The sequence below is a fragment of the Capra hircus genome, chromosome 18, assembly GCF_001704415.2.
Source record: "Capra hircus breed San Clemente chromosome 18, ASM170441v1, whole genome shotgun sequence".
Taxonomy (NCBI): Eukaryota; Metazoa; Chordata; class Mammalia; order Artiodactyla; family Bovidae; genus Capra; species Capra hircus.
Window position 1 is genome coordinate 53,330,677 of NC_030825.1, and position 21,149 is coordinate 53,351,825.

Below are 21,149 nucleotides of genomic sequence, written 5' to 3' on the forward strand. Positions count from 1 at the left end.
TGGGGAATAGGTAAGTTGATGTGGGAGATGGAGTCCATATAACTACAACAAGTGAAACTACAGGAAGTATGTACTTAGCACTTTCTTCTGGGCAGGAAATAATTTAAAAAGTGAAACTTCTAAAAATAGTACATAAGTATTGAGAACAGTAACATGAAGTACTAAATACATATAGGTTAAATTCAATACTTACCAACATTATGCCACACTGGCTTCATGTATCACTTAAAAATTTTGTTACTAAAGAATTTTAAGGACTTCCCAGGTGGTGCAGTGGTAAAGAATCTGCCTGCCAATGCAGGAAACCCAAGATATGCACTTCGATCCCAGGGTCACCGGAGCAGGAAATGGCAACCCATTCCAGTATTCTTGCCTGGGAAATCCCATGGACAGAGGAGCCTGGCAGACTACAGTCCATGGGGTTATGAAGAGTCAGATGCAAGTACACTTATAAAGAATTTTAAAGCAGTCTTTAACACTATCATTTCCTTTCAAATATCATTTTGCTTAAAAATAATAAAATTATTTTACAGCTGGTTTACTCCAGTCAGTATCCAAATAGATGAATTCATTGTATTTGATTGCTTCTCACCTGAGGCTCATTTATTCTAAAACTATATCCTACACCATTTACAGCCACCACCATCTCTAATGCCCTTGAACTGTTGGAGAAACAAAGATGTCAAATTACATGTCTGAATTCTGGATTTGTCTATTGGCTTCTCAGACTTTCTCCTCAAAACTTCTAAACGTCCTATAAGTAGAATATTTCTTTAAAAGCTATCTTAGATACAGGGGTTTTTTTTTTTCCTCCTTTTGGCAAAAATATGTCATAGAAAGGAATGGAAATATTTGAACATGAAACGTATTCTGTTCAAACAAAGCCAATGCAAAGCCTAGGCAAGTTTCTGAAGAGAAAAACCAAAATAAATAACAGCAAATATGTTAAAAACATCTAACTTAAAACAAGGAAACCATCACCACAAATCACATCTCATGATCCTCTATATTACAGATTCTGTCTTTGTGAAGGAGAATATTTGATCATCTCAGTTTTGAAGTTTCACATATATTAAACGGGATAAGATAACAGCAAAGATTTTTCAGATGAGGAAAATAATTTGGAGGAAACATTTCCTATGTTAGACATACCCCCACTTGTGTTAAATCCCCGAAGCAAACCTTGCAACAACACTGAAGAGTGAAGTGTAGAGCAGTGGTGGAGCACTGGTCCCAGCGCTGCTCTGGATTCCACTCTTGTCTAGTATAAATCATACTTGATCTTTTATAACTTGATGTTTTCTCCAAACAATATGTGAACACCTATAGGTCTAAATCACTTTAATGGTTGATATTATTCCTTTCTGTGGGCTTCCCAGGTGGTACAGTGGTAAAGAATGCACCTACCAATGCAGGAGACTCAAGAGATGCAGGGTCGATCCCTGGGTCAGAAACATCTCCTAAGAGAAGGGAATGGCAACCCACTTTAGTATTCTTGCCTGGAAAATGCCATGGACAGAGGAGCCAAGTGGGCTATAGTCCATGGGGTTGCAGAGTCGGACACATTATTCCATCATATGAGGATGACATAATTTGCTCAATCTCATTCATAGAACTTTAGGTTGTCTGCAATTTTTATTATTGCAAATATTCTTAGAATATGCTCCCTTCTTTAAACCATCTTTTCCAACCTGTGCTATCATGTCTTAAAGACAAATTCTGAGCAGTTGCATTAGTGGTTGAAAGATAATGGTCCTTATACACTTTAATACATATATATATAATCCTCTTCAGAAGTGTTATACCTGTTTTTTTTTTTTTTTTCCCACTAACATATGGTAAGGATGCTAACTTCTTTCTACTCCCTTACTGACACTGAGTTTAGTTAATCTTTCACTATTGCCGACCTGAATTGGTAAGAATGTAATACCTCAGGGATGGTTTTATTTGCATTTGAATGGCTGTTTCATATACAAACAATAACTAGTATGAAAATGTAATGTAAGAAACTAAAGGAACTTCCCTGGTGGTCCAGAGGTTAAGAATTCACTTTGCAATGCAGGGGTTTCAGGTTCAATCCCTGGTCAGGGAACTAAGATCCCACAGGCCACAACTAAGACCTGATGCAGCCAAATAAATATTCTTTTAAAAAGGAAAGAACACTAGGGATAAAATATGATCAAAATAACAAACAAAACAAACAAACAGATACAAAAATACATTGTTATTCAAGATAAAGTTACTGTAAAAGTATGTCCTCCTCCAAAATCCAACTATAAACCCAAACTGAATCACAGTTTTGATAGGAACTTGACAAAATGAGCACCTTCTAAAAACCCATTATTAAACAAGATGCTGAGAAAGAGTGGTGTCTGCTTCTGACAATGAACACTTTGGCTTGGAAAATAGAACCAGTAGGAATATGAATACATATCAATGTCTCTGCCGCACCCTTAAAATATCACTTCCATAGAGCTTCTCTACTGTATGAAGAATCTAATGGATTTGAAAACCTGAGTATGGCCTAATTCTTACCATAATAATAACACAGCTTTCATCTCTGAGCACTATTTTGAATGTTCTTAGCAGAGAATACATTTCTAGAGGAGATTCTAAAAACAAGCAAAAACATCTACAGGTTTTGGCTGGACTGAAGCTCTTGCTGGCCCCATCCCAATTAGAATTTCCTTCCTGGGCACACCCATTAATGGAAATTTGACCTCTAACTACTGTCATTGCCACAAACAGCCCATTTGTCAAGAATCACTTTCTGGCCTATGACAGCTGATGGGTGTTTCAAGAACGGTGTTGAGATCCACAGTAGTTTCCTGGAATGCCCTTAAGAAACATGTGCTTTAGTGCTGCACGCTGACATCATGGGTGGTAGCATCCCTGTCCTTTGCTCTTCCAGCCCTCCCAATGGCTGACTAAGTGTCTATCATCTGGAACACCTAGAGTAGCTTCTGTTTTCCTCATTGAACCCAGACTGGCTACATTTATAATGTTTCTGTCCTCTTGTGCAGTCTTGGCTGAGTAAGAAGGTCCAAGCTATATATTTCCTGAGCCTTGTCGTGCTCATGACGTGCATAGTCCACCTCATCCCTATGAACTCTCTAATGGGCAAGAAGATATGAGTTACAACTGATGCCCTTCCCACACTCCTTACACTTATAGGGCCTCTCTCCTCTGTGGACTCAGAGATGAACCTGAAGATCTGAGTTCCAACTGAAGCCCTTCCCACAACTGTCACATTAATATGGCTTCTCTTGGGTGTGATCTCTCTGATGTAAGGCAAATAGGAGCGGTAACTGAAGCCTTTATCACACACTTGGCACATGTGAGGCTTTTCCCCTGTATGAACTCTCTGATGAGTGTGCAGAACTGAGCTGTAGGCGAAAGCCTTCCTGCACACATCACATTTGTAGGCTTTCTCCCCCGTGTGCACCCTCTAGTGAATGTGCAGGTGTGTGCTTTGGCTGAAGCTCTTCCCACCTTCGTCACACCTGTAAGCCTTCTCCCCCATGTGCAGCTTCTGGTGAACTTGGAGAATGGAGCTGGAACTGACGCATTTGCCGCACTCACTGCATTTGTAGGGTTTCTCCCCTGTGTGGACCCTCTGATGGACAAGAAGGTTGGAGCTCTGATCGAAGTCCTCCCCACACTTGGTGCACTTACACAGCCTTTTCCCACTGTGGACCCTCTGATGGAAACACAGGAGCAACCCAAATCTGAACCCCATCCCACACACATCACAGGTGTAGGGCATCTCCCGTGTGTGGACTTGGCAATGGTTATGAAGAGAGGAATCACAACTGAAGCCTTGGCTACATTCCATGCATGTATAGGGCTTGTCTCCTGGAGGGCCATTGGGATTCCTAGGAAGGTTTGAGTTCTGTTTGCAGCCCTGAGCCCACTCTTGACCTTCACAAGTTTCCTCTCCTGCATGGGTTTTATCGTGAACAGTATTTTCTGAGCTCTGGCTAAAGTCCCTTCCATACCAATGGCGTTTATAAGATGTTCCTCCATGTGAGCACTGTGATGAACATGAGCATCAACTGTGAAGCCCATTCCAGGGTTATTACATCTGAAAGCATGCCACACTGCATGGACCACGTGACTGTGTTTGACTGTTGACTTTATAACCAAGTGTTTCCCACCGTTGGTGTATCTACAAAGCTCCTCTCCTTTACATTCTTGGGAATCATCATAATGACGCAAGGTCTGAAAGAAGCTGTCACCACACCAAGCACATCCATCCAATTTCTCTTCTATCTGCTTTCTCTGAGAATTATGTGGCTCAGTCATTAGGTTGGCTTTCTTCCAGGATTCTGGGGTAAAAGGACCTGTGTCAGGCTTTTCCAAGCTGTGATGTCTTGATTTTCTAAATTAATGGCATTTATTACATGGTTTTCATTTTCAGAAATCTGAAGAGGCACTCCTGTCCACTCTTCACAGAGGGAAATGTCTCCTAAATACTGGGGACAATCTCCTTGAAGATTCATAACTAACATAATCATGACTCACGGTCAATTCACTGATCCTTTGGTTCCAAATTTGCCAAAAGTAGAGCACTTCTGGTGAGAGGTAACTCAAGCCTTTTTCCTGAAGGTTCATAAGGTTGTTTTTAATCCTGTCTTCTATGAGGAGAAAAAGAATTTGGCTAAGCAAACAAGTAGATCATCTATCCAAAGACTCTGAGGATATGAAGCTGGGTGGGATGAGAAGTTGCCACTGGATCCTAGTTGTGTATGAAACAATTAGAAACCCAATCATTCTAATCTGTGAGCTGCCAATCAAAAACCACTGACTGCAGACGCATCAAAAGAAATACTGGAAACAATTTATAAAGGAAGAAATTCACCTCTCTGCTATTAGAGTAGTCCATAGAAAGACTTTAGTCATTTTGCTAATTTAAGTAATGGATTTGATATCCATGACGTCTAAAGCCTGTAGTCTTTTCAGCAATATTTAAAAATAAATTTATCTAGAATAACTTTGCTTCCAAAATACACAAGCTTTTATAGTTTTTAAGCACATATTCCCTGTGCAACAACTTTAAAACTTAATAAATCTCTGTGTGGGTACTTTCGTAAGAATTATGTACATCTGTGAGGCTTTAAAGGGAGATGCACTTTTAAATACTGTACATATTGAACCACACTGAAATGGAATGTACCATACTTAAAATTTGTTGTTCTCTGTGAATTCATTTTCAACATGTTCTTGGTTATTGCTGTTTCTGACTGAAGGGGTGAGTATACATCAGAAAGAATCATCATAGTTACTATACCATGTGACTATTTATTTATTACATGATATGAAGTTAGAAGAACAAAAATATGTAAAAAACAAAACAAAACCCCCAAATATAAGGGGAAGGCTCCCATATGATTTATGTAATATATATAATAACGGCGTTCTGGACATGGTGAGAGACATAAAGGATCACGGAGACCTTCAGGGATCTTGTAGAAGGTTGTAGAAACAAGCAGCAAGTCCTTTCTCCTAACCAAGTCCTTTCCTTTACATCAGCTATTAAATGTGATAGAACTATCATGTATATTTGTGTACAACCTGCACAACTGTACACAGCGGGCCTACAGCTGCAGTGGGGATTGAAATGGGGATAATATTGTGAAATATGGGACATCCTTTTTATTTTCCCTGAGGTTCTCTGGCTTTGTGAAGAGACAAAATCTGTCCAGACCCTGTAGTCCAATTCCCAGCTTCTCGCCTTCGAGGTTATTGCAGAATCTCTAACAGCCTAGGAGAACGGGCAGCGTGGAACTGTTCACAGCCTGGCGCCCAGGGAAGCAAGACTGTACGAACGGTTCATAAGAAATAAAGGGTTGAAGATGGTCACAACACCTTGGCACCAAAAACAGGCTTCACAAAATGTCACAAATATCATCTGGACACTGCTTCTAGCTCAAGGTAATTTTCTGATTCATTTTATTGAGTGACTTTGGTTCATAAAGTGGTGTCAGAGGAAACAGGAACAGGCTTAAAGCAGTAGTTTTCCAACTGTTTGGACTGTACCCATAGCAAGAAAAGCATTTACACTGTGACCCAGTTCCTGCACAGACACACAGACCAGAAACGAAAATACTGTGATCAGTTGAGGCTTACCTTACCAGGTGCAATGTACTCTGATAAATCCTTTTGTGTTCTAGTCCATGGATTTGTTTTGCTTTTTAGAAACTGCTAGCTATGACATGGTAACTTGATTTCAGGACTCACCAATGGGGTCAGTCCTGCACATTTATGCCAAGGAGCCCTGTTTACAATCTATGGACATGGCAGTACTTCATGTCACCTGGTTATTACAAGCACGGGGCTGAGGGTCAGACTGGGAGGTTCAAATCCTAGTTCCTCTGACAAGCTGGGTGATCCTGGGCAAGTTACTCATCCACTCTGCACCTCAATTGTTTGCTCTGTAGAAGGGGGACAATAAGAGCAACTATCTCGTAAACTAAACTGAGGTCACAGATTCCTGTATACAGGGCTCTGAGAAACTGAAGCTAGGACAGATATTGATCAGCAAGAGAGCAAATAAGTGGACACTCATAGTGTACTGACTACCAACCATACCCTAACTTGGTTCCTTTAATACCAGTTTGTCCAAAACATTGTTTTAAAAAAAGAAAACTGGGAAAAAAAAAACCCACATTGGTTTTATTCTAGAGGTAAACAAGGGACCAAGGCCTTGGTAATGTGTGAATTTCCTCAGTCTTGTTCTGGAAAATATGAGGGAATGAGAGCCTAAACACATGATGAGATCAGCGTAGGCTTGCCAAATGCATCAGATGCCCACAGGCAGGGGGCACAGGCCTGGGGAGAGCTCCCTCACCCACCCACAACTCACAACGGACCACCTGCTCACAGTTATTAAAACTCATTAACTGCAGGTTGTCATCTGCATGTGTATCTCTTAGGAGGTTTCCCTTTGTGCTCCAACTGGAATATTCTATCCAGTTTGAAGCTGATCACTTGAGAAAATGGGACCAGTGGTTTGATGCTTAGTTACAGGGGTTTGTTGTCCTCACCCATGGAGACCAGGTTCCTGAAGTTCTCCAGCATCATGTCTTGGTACAGGTTTATCTGGGCAAAGTCCAAGAGTGCCAGCTCTTCCTTGGAGAAGACCATGGCCATGTCCTTGAAGGTCAAGGTTTCCTAAAACATCAAGCACATGCCACGTTCATCATCTGCACCAATGACTCCTGGAAGAAGAGCTACACTGGAAGCTGCTGTATCAGTCATTAAGTTTTTATCTTTTTGCTCCAAATCCTCTTAGTTCCCTGACCAGGAATTGAACCTGGAGCCACGGCTGTGAAAGCATGGAGTTCTAACCCCACCAAGGAATTCTCCAAACCCTTGCTTTTGTTTTCTTTTAAAAAAATATTTATGTATTTGGCTGCCTTTCCCCATGCTGGTTGTGCCACAGCATGTGGGATCTTAGTTCCCAGACCAGAGATCGAACCCATGTCCCCTGCATTGCAAGGTGGATTCTTAACCACTGAATCACCAGGGAAGTCCCTTATTCTTGATTTCTGTACTTATCTCTCATGGACCAGGGACAGGCAACTCATTGACTGGCACTGGTAAGCAGACTGAACTTGGGAGCAGCCCTGAACCAGGCAGTCTGACATTTCTGAGCCTGTCTCTTAATTTCTCCAAAGGGAATAATGCCACTACCTCTCCAAGCTGTTATAAATAAAGTAAAGTGCCTACCACACAGAAGTCACTCAAAAATTGCTGACTTACTTTTGGAAAATAGAGATACCCAGCTCCTCAGAATGGACATGGCATTTAAGAGAAAGAAAGGAAACTTCCGCTTACCAGGAGCTTAATCATACTGTCTTCCTCTTAGAGAAAGCAGGAGCCAGAGAAACCAGAACTGCAAAGAAGAAAGAATCCATGAGACCGGGGGTTTAACAAGTTGTGAATGAATATTGGTTCCTTCTGGACTGGGCAGTTTTCTCATACATTCTTTTTTTTTTCCAAGATGTCTTTTCCTCTCCTCTCATTCTCACCAGATCAAATTCCCACCTCCTCAAGCCCCCTGCCCACCAATCCCATTCCAGACACCTATATAACTCCTATCTCTTTCCTCAAGCTTTTGGGTCAAACTGTCACGTTTTCTTTATATATATATCTATTTGGCTGTGCTGGGCCTTAGTTGTGGCACATGGGATCTTCAGTCTTGATTGCAGCACAGTTGTGGCATGTGGGAATCTAGTTCCCTGACAAGGAATCGAACCTGGGCCCCCTGTACTGGGAGCATGGAGCCTTAGCTACTGGGCCACCAGGGAAATCCTGCCATTAGGTTTTCAACATAATGAATTTGAGGAGGACACAAACATTCTGACTACGGCAGGTACCACTTCTCCTATGATAGCATTACACTGCAGTGGCTTAATTGCCTTCTGCCTGTCTCTAAGCTCAGAGAGGACAGGGGCTGCATTCCCTCATGTAACACATATTTATTAAGTGCCTATTGGGTACCAGGCAGTGATCTGGACACTGAAGATACCACAGTGATCAATGTTATGGAGCAAAAAATTAAAAAAGCAGGGAAGGGGAAATGGGAGTGAAACAGGGTGGTCAGGAAATGTCTCACTGAGGTGATACTTCATGAAGTAAGGGAGTGGGCAATGCAAGTATGTGTACAGTGCATTCTAGACAGAGGAAATAGCAAGTGCAAAGACCTTGAGGTGGCAGCATGCACATGGCTCAAGTGGAGTGCGTGTGGGAACGAGCAAGAGGGAATGGAGCAGGTAAAGGGAGCCAGGCGGTAGATGCTATAAGAACACTTGAAGGTTTGGGCTGCTAGTCTCATTAGTTAGAAGTTATGGGAGGATTCTAAACCGAGGAGTGACATGATTTAACTTAGGTATTAACAGGATCATGCTAGCTGCTGTGATGAATGGACTGCCAATTGGGATTGACATATATATACTACTGATGCTATGTATGAAATGGATAACTAGTGAGAACCTACTGTATAGCACAGGGAATTCTATTCAATGCTCTGTGTTGACCTAAATGGGAAGGAAATCCAAAAAACAGGGGATATATGTATAGCTGATTCAGGCCTTCCTTGCTGGCTCAGGCAATAAAGAATGTGCCTTCTATGCAGGAGACCCAGATTCGACCCCTCAGTTGGGAAGATCCCCTGGAGGAGGGAATGGCTACCCATTCCAGTACTCTTGCCTGGAGAATTCCACGGACGAAGGAGCCCGGCGGGCTATAGTCCATAGGGTCACAAAGAGCCAGACACGACTGAGAGACACACACACACACACCTGATTCATTTTGCTGTACAGTAGAAACTGATACAACATTGTAAAGTAACTATACTCCAGTAAAAATTAAATCCCCACAAAATCAGAATAGACATACACACAAAGAATGGACTACCAATGGTAAGAAGGGAGCAGGAAGACTAGATAGGTGGTTTTCAGGAAATCCCAGTTAGAAATGACAGTGCCTTGGATCAGGGAAGCATAAGTGGAGGTAGTGAGAAATGGCAGGGATCAGGATTTATACGGATGATCTGGTCAATAGGATCTGTTGATGGTTTGCATGTGGGCAGAGAAAGAAAGACAGGAGAGGAAACTTTGGCCTCAGTTACTGCAAAGACGGAGTTGTCCTTGACAGAGATGGGTAAGTCCATAGGAGGGATAGGTTTTGTAAGGAGGATCAGAAGTTCAGTTTTGGAAATAATAGGTTTGAGATGTTGAAAAACACACTGATATTCACAGAGACAGAATTGAAAAACTGTCCCATTTACAAGGGACAAAAGACATAAATGACCTCAACTTCACTGAGAAAGGAAGTAAACTACAGAATTTTATTGAAAGGCCTGAAACTCTGACTACACCTCGGAGCTCACGGGACTCCGAGGGCATTGGGGTCTAGTCTGAGGGGGGATTTCCAAGGTCTGGCCCCACATACTATGTGCAACTAAGAGGAAAATCCAACTTTCCTATGCTTCAGGCATTTCCTAGCTAGTTAACTGGAAAATTGTTTCCAAAATATGGTATTAGGGAAATTTCTAACATATACAGAGGCAGGCAGAATAGCACAGTGAACCCCCATGTACCAGTCACTTGGTTTAAACAATTATTAACATGTGGTCACTCTTGTTTCAACTACACCTCTACCCATTCCCCACATATTCACATACTATTTTGAAGCAATTCCCTGACATATTATTTTGTCCATACATATTTCAGTAAGTAGCTCTAATCATCTTTAAAATGTTAACATGACACCTCAGTAATTCTCTAATATTATCAAATGTAGAGTCAGTATTCATATTTATTGACTGAAGTTTAAGAATTTACAATTTGCTATGTGTCTTATAATCCTCAAAGATAGCTCTCTGTCTTCATACTGTATTCAGAGACATACTCCCGGCCCAGACACGCAGAGAAGGGATGTACAGTTTGAGTTTCCCCCCTTTTTTCCAGAGGGCAGAACTTCTGCCCTAAAGTCAAGATTGCCCCGCTGGAGTCAAGAGCTGCCACACCCCAAACGCAGAAGCCTTCAGAAACTAAGACTCCAAGGATGCAGGGTGCTGAGCTGGAATCGCCCCTCCGCGGAAACGAGGAGTGAACAGACCAAGCTGTCCTTCCTATTGGAGATGACACAACTCCTTGGGTCAATTCCTCTCCCCATCAGGGAGGGAGGGTGTGTGAGTGTGTGTGTCGCTCAGTTCTGTCCGTGTCGGACTCTTTGCGACCCCATGGACTGTAGCCCGCCAGGCTCCTCTGTGCTCTCCAGGCAAGAATGCTAGAGTGGGTTGCCATTCCCGACTCCAGAGGATCTTCCTGACCCGGGGGTCTCCCGCATTGCGGGCAGATTCTTTGCTGACTGAGCTACCAGGGAAACCCTCCCCATCAGGGGCGCATGGCCCAAATCAGCATCTCCAAAACCTGAGGCCACGCCCCCTGTCCCCCGCCTCGGTTGAGATGCACGTGCCAAGACTGACACCAACTCTGACCCGGGGTTGCACACCCTACAAACCTGCAGGGGCACCACCTCGCAAACCAGCCCAAGCTCCCCACTCCGGATCCCTTCCAGGGAGGTCGGACCGGAGCCCCTCCCCACTCCACCTGGCCGAGGAAGTCCTTTTATCGGTCACTAGTCCCCGCTTCCAACGCCTCCCATTACAGTTCACAAGGTCGGGTTACAGTTTCACAACCCCCATCCTCCATACACAGTGACACCTGGGAAGGGGGCGCGGTCCGAGCCACACTCACCTCAGAGCCACGAACAACGTCGCCCACAGCATCCGTCCCGGACCATGGCGCATGCGCGAGGTAGCCTGTGGACTACAATCCCCAGAAGCCCCTGCGCGGCACTAGGGGCCGCGCCAGGTTGCTTGTGGTTTACGGTGCTGCAGGGACCACCTAGACTCTATGTTTATAAAATAATAACAACAATCACAGTAGCGATAAAATAACAGCGAAATGTTAATAATAATTTTTTAAAATCTCTACCCAAGATAAAAAAGAAGAATGAAGAGTCAATGTCTTACCACCTAAAAATGAGCACTTGTTCTATTTTAGTGAAAATCTTTAAAGGTACCTATTCTGTAGATAGCATATTGAAAAGCAGAGACATTACTTTGCCAACAAAGGTCCGTCTAGTCAAGGATATGGTTTTTCCAGTGGACATGTATGGATGTGAGAGTTGGACGGTGAAGAAAGCTGAGCACAGAAGAATTGATGCTTTTGAACTGTGGTGTTGGAGAAGACTCTTGAGAGTCCCTTGGACTGCGAGGAGATCCAACCAGTCCATTCGAAAGGAGATCAGCCCTGGGATTTTGGAGGGAATGATGCTGAAGCTGAAACTCCAGTACTTTGGCTACCTCATGCAAAGAGTTGACTCCTTAGAAAAGACTCTGATGCTGGGAGGGATTGGGGGCAGGAGGAGAAGGGGATCACAGAGGATGAGGTGGCTGGATGGCATCACTGACTCGATGGACGCGAGTCTAAGTGAATTCCGGGATTTGGTGATGGACAGGGAGGCCTGGCGAGCTGCGATTCATGGGGTCGCAAAGAGTCGGACACAACTGAGCAACTGAACTGAACTGAACTGATTCTGTAGACATATCCTTTACTTTTTTTGTTTGTTTTTGTTTCAGTTGTTTATTAACTGACCAGATTACAAAAATAATCCTGCTAGATACCTTAGTTCATCCTTCTATATAAGCCTGTAGATCTGGTCTTCCCTGTTGCCAGCATCTCCACCTTCTACAAAATGGGTGGTCTTTTTCTTCATTCCACCCCGTGAAGAAGACAATTTGAAGGGCCAAAGGAAGTTGTTTGCTTCTTTGAAACGTTTTCCAATGGTATAGATCTCATGAATCAGATCCTCCATGCACATGATGCCATATTTCCTAAAAGATAGAGCAATCAATGCGTTGTCTGTCAGGGCAATTTGCTTCTTATTGATTTTGCTATAACCACCTTGTAGATCAATTCATTTACGAACTTCAGATTTGGGTACCCCCATGCAATGTATGGCTCCACAATTCTCAGCATGTTAATTGAAGCCTTGTTGAGCTTCATAAAGGTGCCACTGAAGATCTGCTGGAGGCGAAGTAGCTGCAGCACCTTTTGAACCTCCAGGCTCACACCGTTGAGAACTCTGATCCTGATGACAAATGCCAATTTGGGTTCCACGGGTACACAGAAGTTGCTGGCTTTTCGTGCCATCCTAGCCATTCGAATTTCAGTTCTGTATGTCTGCCTGTATTCCTTGTGGTAATGCTTAGCTTTTTCATAGATAAGCTTCCTCCTTGCCTTTCGAAGCATCTTTTAGGCCAACTTTGCGAAACTGTTTCGCTTTTTCTTAAGGGTTTCTGGCACAGCAGAATCCTTCTTTTTCATCTCTTCTGCTCCCTCCATGGTTCCAGCCAGGAAAGAGGCTATCCTTTACTTTTATAAACACACAACTTTTCAATTAAAATTTACTTCTCTTTTTTTCAGGGTTTGTTTCCATTTAAGGAGGCTCTGGGAATCTTCCACAGGACATCTGACATAACTCTGTACTTTCCCCTTAGGAGAAGCAGAAAGACAAATGAACTAGTCAGTAGGTGCTGTCTTTTATCTGGGAATTGTAGGAGCTTGGGGTTCTCTTTAAAGAGACACATTTCAACAAATTATGAAAACATGGAAAGCTTTCACATTCTCTTTGAAATCTCCTTTGTTGGGACTTAATGCTTTTTCTCGTTTTAAGATTTCTATTAAACATCTTCATTTTTCAATGCCTTAAATTTGAATTGGGGTTGAATTGGGCCTTAAAATTAAATAAGGAGTATATTAGAGCCTATAATTCTGACCTATAGAGAAAGAGTCAAGAACAAACAAAACACCTCAAAAATGGCTGAGAACTATCTCTGTCAGCTCTAATTCTAGATTAGACAGTTGGTGATTGGCAGGAGCTGAAAGGATAACATTCAACGATAGCTTCACACTGAAACTTGGGGCACACAAAGAGAACGGTGAAATAAATGCTTTGGACCTGTCTCTTGTCATTTGATGTCTTGACATTTCAGTTTCACTGTGACTTTTTAAAAAATCTAGTAAAATCTGCCACAGAGATGAGAGTCACCCTTAATTATGGCAGAGCCTAACAGTCTTTGTTTATCAGATGGAGAGGAGGATGGTTCCTATAATACATCTCAGTAATATTTGTGATAAACAGGTAGATCCTCCATTTCTGAATTAATTTATCCTCTTTAGCCCCTCTTATCTCACCCTCTCTTACTTCGTCTTCCATTACTTCCTCACGTGCCCATTCTGGTCCAGCCATGTTGGGCTTTGTGCTCTCTATCAGACCTGATCACTGCTCCTCTGCTGGAATGTTCTTTACCTCAGTGGCCACAAAGTTTGCTTCACCTTCTTTATTCTTTGCTCAACTGTTGCTCTCAGTGAGGCCTACTATTTAAAAGTGCAACAGCCCTGGGCACTTCATCACCTGCCTCACCCCACTTTCCCTTTCCTTTCTTGGTACTTACCACCTTCTAAAATGCAGGCAAGCATACCTTGTTTTATTGAACTCCACAGATACTGCGCTTTTACAAAGTGAAAGTTTGTGGCAAGCAAGTGGCAAGCAAGTGTATCAGCATCATTTTTTCAACAGCATTTGCTCACTTTGTGTTTCTGTGTCACACTTTGGCAATTCTTGCAATATTTCAAACGTTTTCATCATTGCTGTATTTGTTAGGGTGATCTATGATTTAAAGATCTATGATCTTTAAAAATTTTTGTTTGTTTGTTCAAAACCTTTTATTGTGATCAGTGATTTCTGATGTTAACTGTTGCAAAAAGGTTACAACTCACTGTAGACTCAGATGATGGTTAGCATTTTTTAGCAAGAGTATTTTATTTATTATTTTTGGCTGTGCTGTGTGGCTTGCAGGATCTTAGTTCCCCAATCAGAGGTTGGGTCCACAGCAGTGAAAGCACCCAATTCTAACCACTGGACCCCCAGGGAATTCCCCAGGGAAAAAGTATTTTTAAATTAAGGTGTGTATTTACTTTTTAGATAGAATGCTACTGAATACTTAATAGACTGCAATATATAGTACTACAGACATAGTTTTATGTACCCTGGGAAACCAAAAAAATCATGTGACCTGCTTTACTGCAGTATTTGCTTATAGCAGTGGTTTGGAATCAAACCTGCAAATCTGTGAGATATGTGTGTCACTTAGATTCCTTTCCTTGCAGCCACAGGTAGCAGAAAGGGACTCAGCCCAGGTCATGCCTCAGGCCTCCTGAGTCATCCAGGTGGAGACATCAGACTGGAGTTATGGTGCACTATCCTCTATCGAAGCCAGGCTTGTGGACTTCCAGATCCCAGAGGGCCAAAATGTAGGACAGAAGTACTAACCAGGTCCTCCCAGTGATCCAGAACACCTCATCTTCTACCCGCCAGCAAAAATGATGCAGCCTCTGAAAGTATCTAAATCACAAATTTCACAGTTCACTTGTATACCTTATACCTTGTATACCTTATATTTGTGCTAAGCGAACAGTAGAAAAAGAAAAAAAATTATAGAGTTTATAACATGGATCCTTGACCATACAGGATTATTCCAGCAGACTAATCTTTTTTAAACAATAGCTTTACTGTTGTTATAAAATTAATGTATACTTTTTGTAATAAATATGTAGAAGTCCATGAAAGTATTACAGACCCTGTATTCCATCTGCTAGAAATAAGCACTTATGATACTGACCTTTTACGCATATTTTTCCTTCTCTCTTTATAAACACACATACACACACAATATTAACAAAATGGGATCATAGTATAATTGTCATTTCACAAGTTTTCCTGTTCTCTAAATAGTTTGTAGGCAACTTTTGATGTCATTATAGGTGTTCCTGAATACTTTCAGTGGTTTGTCCTCATATACATATGCCTTAACTTACTACAACTGGAGAATTAATATTTGTGGGGTTTTCCTATGGTTAAAAAATAAATACTGAGCTTGGCCATATACACACATCTTTTCCCACATCTGTAACTATCTCCCAAGTATAAATTATTACACACTTATTGCCACTTTGAAGGTTACACAAATTGAATTTGATACACTGACAAATTCTTTCAAAAAGGGCTACCTATTTTCATTTTCATCAATAAGTGTGAAAGAGTGCATGTTTCCACAGCTCCATGGACATGGCTTTGGTTAACCTGCTTCACCACTGCTGTTCTGACAAGTTAAAAATGCTATTTCTGAATTTTAAAAGTGTATGAATTAAAAATAACCCAACCCTCTATGAAATAAAATGGGTAAAAATATATTCATGATAAAGTAAAACAAAATCCTAGAAATACATCTAAGAATATTCAGACCTAAATCTCTAAAAAATATGACTGAAAAATCATTTAAAATACTTTAGCAAGTGGAAATAATAGCATTTTCAAACTGGAAAAAAAAATCAGCATTTCAAATATGCAGATTCTTTCTAATCTATAAATTCCATACTATGCCAATTAAAAACCCAATCAGATTTTACTTAAAATGATAAAATATTCCTTCAGTTTACAGAACCTTTCTATGAGAGCAGTTTATCTCTGTGAGATAAAATCCCATCACAAAAGCATGATGAAAATGTGCTAGAGATACATTACCCAGGCCTGCCAAAAGAATGTCTCTCCTTGAAGCCATTCCTGGTCTTCTAAAGGTAACCTGCCTCACTGAATGTCAACATTACCTTTTACTTTTTATAAAAACTATCTTTTTTTTTTTTTTTTTCTGTGCCACACAGCACATGGGATCTCATTTTCCTGACCAGGGATGGAAATCTCACCCTTGCATTGGAAGTGCAGAGTCTTAATCACTGGATTGCCAGGAAAGTCCCTATAAAAACCATCTCCTAAAAGGTATGGACATTATTGGTTTGAGTAAGAGGACAATGTTTTTCCTACATTTGTCCTGTTTATAGGTATTTCCCCCACCACGAGGACTGTGTATCCATATCTGCTCCTAGGATACATTCTTGTTATTGTCATCATTTGTAAAATCTCCCTCCTAGGCCAGCTCTGATGAAGGTGACCATTTTCACTGAAGCCGCTGGCCAGGTCATTGCCTTGAGTATTCAATTGTGCAACAGACTCTTGAAGACTGAAGTGTGTGACTGAAGTGCTTTCCCTACTTACCAAACTTCCAGATTTTCCCTTCCTAGGCAGACCAGTGGCTATGAAAACATCAGCTCTTCCTGAGGATCTCCACACACATCACGTCTATAATGTTCTTCTCTTGTTTTGGCTCTGAGATGAAGGCAAAGTTCTAACTGGAGACCTTGACTCACATCTACTCGGAAGGCTTCTCGCTTACATGCACCCTCTGATGATTTCACAAACCTGAGCTATAACTGAAGCCTTTCCCACACTCTGCACATCTGTAGGGCTTCTTCTTTTTTTCACACATTGGCCACACCACATTGCATGTGGGATCCTAACTCCGACCAGGGATCAAACCTGCGCCACCAGGGTGGAAGTGCAGAATCCTAATCACTGGATCGCAAGGGAAGTCCCCCCAAAGAAATTCTGAATAATATTTTACACAGACATTTACTTTAATAATGCTGTTGTTGATAACAACAACGTCAAACACCATTACAACACTTCTATGTGCCAAAGAGGTACACATACTAACTTCTTTACCTCTCAGAGGAACATGGAGGTAGGAACTGTCATGATCTTCATTTTACAGACAACACCCAGGCACAGAGAGGGTAAGTGGCTGAGTTTACTCCAGCATGCCTGAGGAAGTGTTGAGCTGGGACTGCAGCACACAAGCCTGGTCTCAGAGCCCACACTTAGTGGGCATTCTCATCACACCGCCTCCCAGGGCAACTGTGAAGCTGGGTACGTGTGAGCTGAACCTCCAAAGGGCTCCATCTGTGGCTGTGTGTTCTGTGAGCATATTCAGGAGGAATCAGGCAATATGGATAGGTCTGGAGACATAAAATCTCAACATACCCAGGTCACTGCTGGCGAGCCAGCAGACTGTTGTATTGACTGCAGCATTCCATGTGACCTGAAAAATGTGTCCATGCTGTCTGACTCTCTTTATTGGCTTATCTTTTCTCTTTTAAGGTTCAGGTAACATGAACCTGTTTATGGCCATGAATCTGTAGAATATTGGAGGTAAGTGAGAAATCCATCAGAGGATAGAGTCAACCTTCTGGAACAGACTGTCTACTACCGGCTTGCTTGTCTTACACTGCCTGTCTCTATCAGAGAGAAGGCACTCCAGAGACCACTTGCTCCCTCTGGGTATGCTACTCTCTGGAAAGCATGAAGGCAGCATGAAAAGATGGGGACTGAGTAAGAGAAATGAGGCCGCACAACAATCACCTACCACGATACCTGCTGTATCCACAGGAAAGATCAAGGTTAGGGGATGGCCTCTGCATGGCCAGCTAACCCTTCACTGTCAGGCTGGGACTCTAGCCTGGGGATTCGCTATTGTGCTTCCCTGGTTGGTTCAGTGGTAAAGAACCTACCTGTTGAACCCTGGGTTAGAAGATCCCCTGGAGAAGGAAATAGCAGATGGCAGAGGAGCTTAGCAGGCTACAGTCCATGGGGTCACAGAGTGAGACACAACTTAGCAGCTAAACAAGTACTTTTCTTAAAGTTACCACTTAGTACTAACATGTTCACATTGTAGAAAGTCTGATGATATTCTTGAACAAATCCACAATCTTTCACAGGCTGCAAAAGCATTATTGATGTTTTGGTGTAAATTACATATAGAGAAAAACCTGGGTTCGATCCCTGGGTCAGGAAGATCCCCTGGAGGAGGGCATGGCAACCCATTCCAGGATTCTTGCTGGGAAAATTCCATGAACAGAAGAGCCTGGCAGGCTACGGTCTACAGGGTTGCGAAGAGTTGGGACATGACTGAAGTGACTGAACACACAGATACATATATAAATATTTTATAGTATGTAATTTATAACTCTATGCGTAAGATTTACTGATACATATTTTATATATATGTACTTTACATATGAAATTTTATATATGCCTATCACTCAAGTATTTAAAAATTTGGTTCTAGGAAAGTATCCCTTAACATCCATGTATTTAAAAACATTCTGGGGAATTCCCTGGCAGTCTAGTGGTCAGCACTTGGCACTTTCACTGCTGGGGCTGGGGTTCAATCCCTAGTCAGGGAACTAAGATCCCACAAGCTGTGCTTTGTGGCCAAAGTAATAAATACATAAAAAACATCTGGCCACTCTTCATCTATTTCTAATTTTACCAAAGTATGGTGAAAGAAATTTGGCCTGTAAAATAACTATGCATATTTCTATGTCCAAGTATGATCTTTTGTTGTTGTTGTTGCTGCTCTAGGTCTTTGTTGCTGTGTGTGGGCTTTCTCTAGTCGCAGAGAGTGGAGGCAACTCTCCAGTTGCGGTGCATGGGTTTCTCTATTCCAGTAGCTTCTCTCATTGTGGTGCACAGGCTCTAGAGTGCTCAGGTTTTTTTTTTCAGCTGTGTTGTACAGCTTAGTTGTTCCAAGGCATGTGGAATCTTCCTAGACCAGGGATCAAATCCATGTCTCCTGCACTGGCAGGCTGATTTCTATCCACTGTACCACCAGGGAAGTTGCAAAGTATAATTTTATTTTTGTGAATTTTACAAAAATTTTTATGCAAGGGATATATGTCATTTTAAATATGTCATATGTGTGTCATTAAAATCAAGTTACTGACTCCCTTTTTTAACCCTAAATTTTAGGTTCAGAAGTTTAATTACATATTTTTGGTAAGCTGTCACTTTAATGTCTCTTCATTTTTTTGATTTTTTTTTTTTCAGAATGCCTTTTCTACAAAGGGAAATAAATGAGCAAATAAGAGAAATGATCATTTTTGTTTATCCATTGGATCTATCTTACTTTAAAACACTTGGCAATCAGTTCACCACCTAGGAACTGACATAATATGATTTAGTGCACACAGATGACCCACATATTCAACCTGGCCAAGAAACACACAAACAATACTCACTTCAAAATTTCTTGGCAGTTTTGTCCACTTCATATTTCCAATGAAATATTTTGAACATTTACTAAAGAGATCACTTTGCAATAAATCCCTTCCCAAATTTGAATCTTCAGAGCTTTCTTAGCCCAGTTGGTTTTATACTTGTTTGTACAATCCTGTTAGATTTCAACATGCCCAGTGAAAATCATCTACTTGCTTTATCTATAACTTGGAGAAAAAGAAGCCTAACCAGACCCCATTATTAGAGTTTTCACTATTTTATGTCCTTCCCCAAACCGCAGTGCATGGAGCACCCCTTCTGTTCCTCCACCTATGCAATCATGGACTGACTGAAGAGTCTCCTGGGGCGGGGAGCCAGTTTTCCAGCCATCAACAACTGTTCCCCCAGAACTTCAGTCACTGCCAGGTGTGCTGCAGTCTCTGGATTAATCCTCATTAAAAACAGTTCCACTTAGGGTCATCTCATGGGGACAGAATATACTATGGGGAACCCCTATCAGGGCTTCCCCTGTGGGCTCAGTGGCAAAGATTCTGCTTGCAATGCAGGAGACCAAGGTTTGATCCTTGGGTCAGGAAGGTTCCCTGGAGAAGGAAATGGCAACCCACTCCAGTATTCTTGCCTGGAAAATCTCATGGACAGAGGAGCCTGGTGGGTTACAGTCCATGAAGTCACAAAAGAGTTGGACACTAAACAAATCCCTATCAGATGTAATTTTAGCTTTTTGTTTCTTCAGGGAATTTACCTCTATTTTGTGCTCAGTTCAACTCTGTTTATTTTTCAGTAACTCTCCAGGATCACAGTTTTCAGGTCCATGATAATCCATAGGATTAGAATTCATGATTTAGGGGCAAGGGCCAGAAAGACTTGTGAACCCAATCTTTTTAAAAAAACACAAAAAACCCAATGAGAAACTACAATTACTGCCTTACTAAAAGCATTTTTGTGAACTTAATTTAGGTGGTGAGCACTTAGCCAGGGCAGTATCTTCCCACTCAGAGGATTCTCGAATTAGGGAACATATCCTGGAGGGTAAAAAGATAATACTACATGAGGAAAGAAAAAGAAAAAAACCCTTAAAAACAGAGCTCTTTTATACTGCTTTGGATAAGATGAGTTTAAAAGAAAAAAATAAAATCATTTGTCCTCCATACTACCCATGAATTCTCATTTAATTCTCTAACATAAATTTCCAGTTCCACATTGCCAGGAAAATATTTACGTTCTGATTTTATTTATTTTTGACTGTGCAGGGTCTTCGTTGCTACAAGGGCTTTTCTCTAGCTGCAAACAGTGGGGGCTACTCTCTAGCTGTGGTGTGTGGGCTTCTCTTGTTGCTGAGCACAGGTTCTAGGGTATGTGGCTCAATAGCTGCAGTTCCTAAGCTCTAGAGCACAGGCTCAGTCGTTGTGGCAAATAGGCTTAGTTGCTCCTTGGCATGTGGGATCTTCATGGATCAGGGATGGAACCCATGTCTCCTGCATTAGCAGGTCGATTATTCACCACTGAGCCACCACAGAAGCCTGAAATATTTTATTTTCAATAAGGAATATTCCTGGGAATCTAGGTCCTAAGGAGTGACCTGTTCATGCTAATCCAAATGA

General features: G+C 41.7%; 1 protein-coding gene and 1 pseudogene across 1 annotated transcript; both read right to left on the minus strand.

Annotated features, from left to right (window-relative positions):
• Positions 3,114-7,854, minus strand: ZNF285 (zinc finger protein 285). The gene is given in 9 exon segments (XM_013971365.2): positions 3,114-3,208; positions 3,211-3,294; positions 3,297-3,420; positions 3,422-4,017; positions 4,020-4,335; positions 4,338-4,505; positions 4,507-4,634; positions 7,047-7,173; positions 7,840-7,854. Coding segments are annotated over 9 exon segments (1,653 nt in total).
• On the minus strand, positions 12,198-12,935 carry LOC102168853 (annotated as a pseudogene).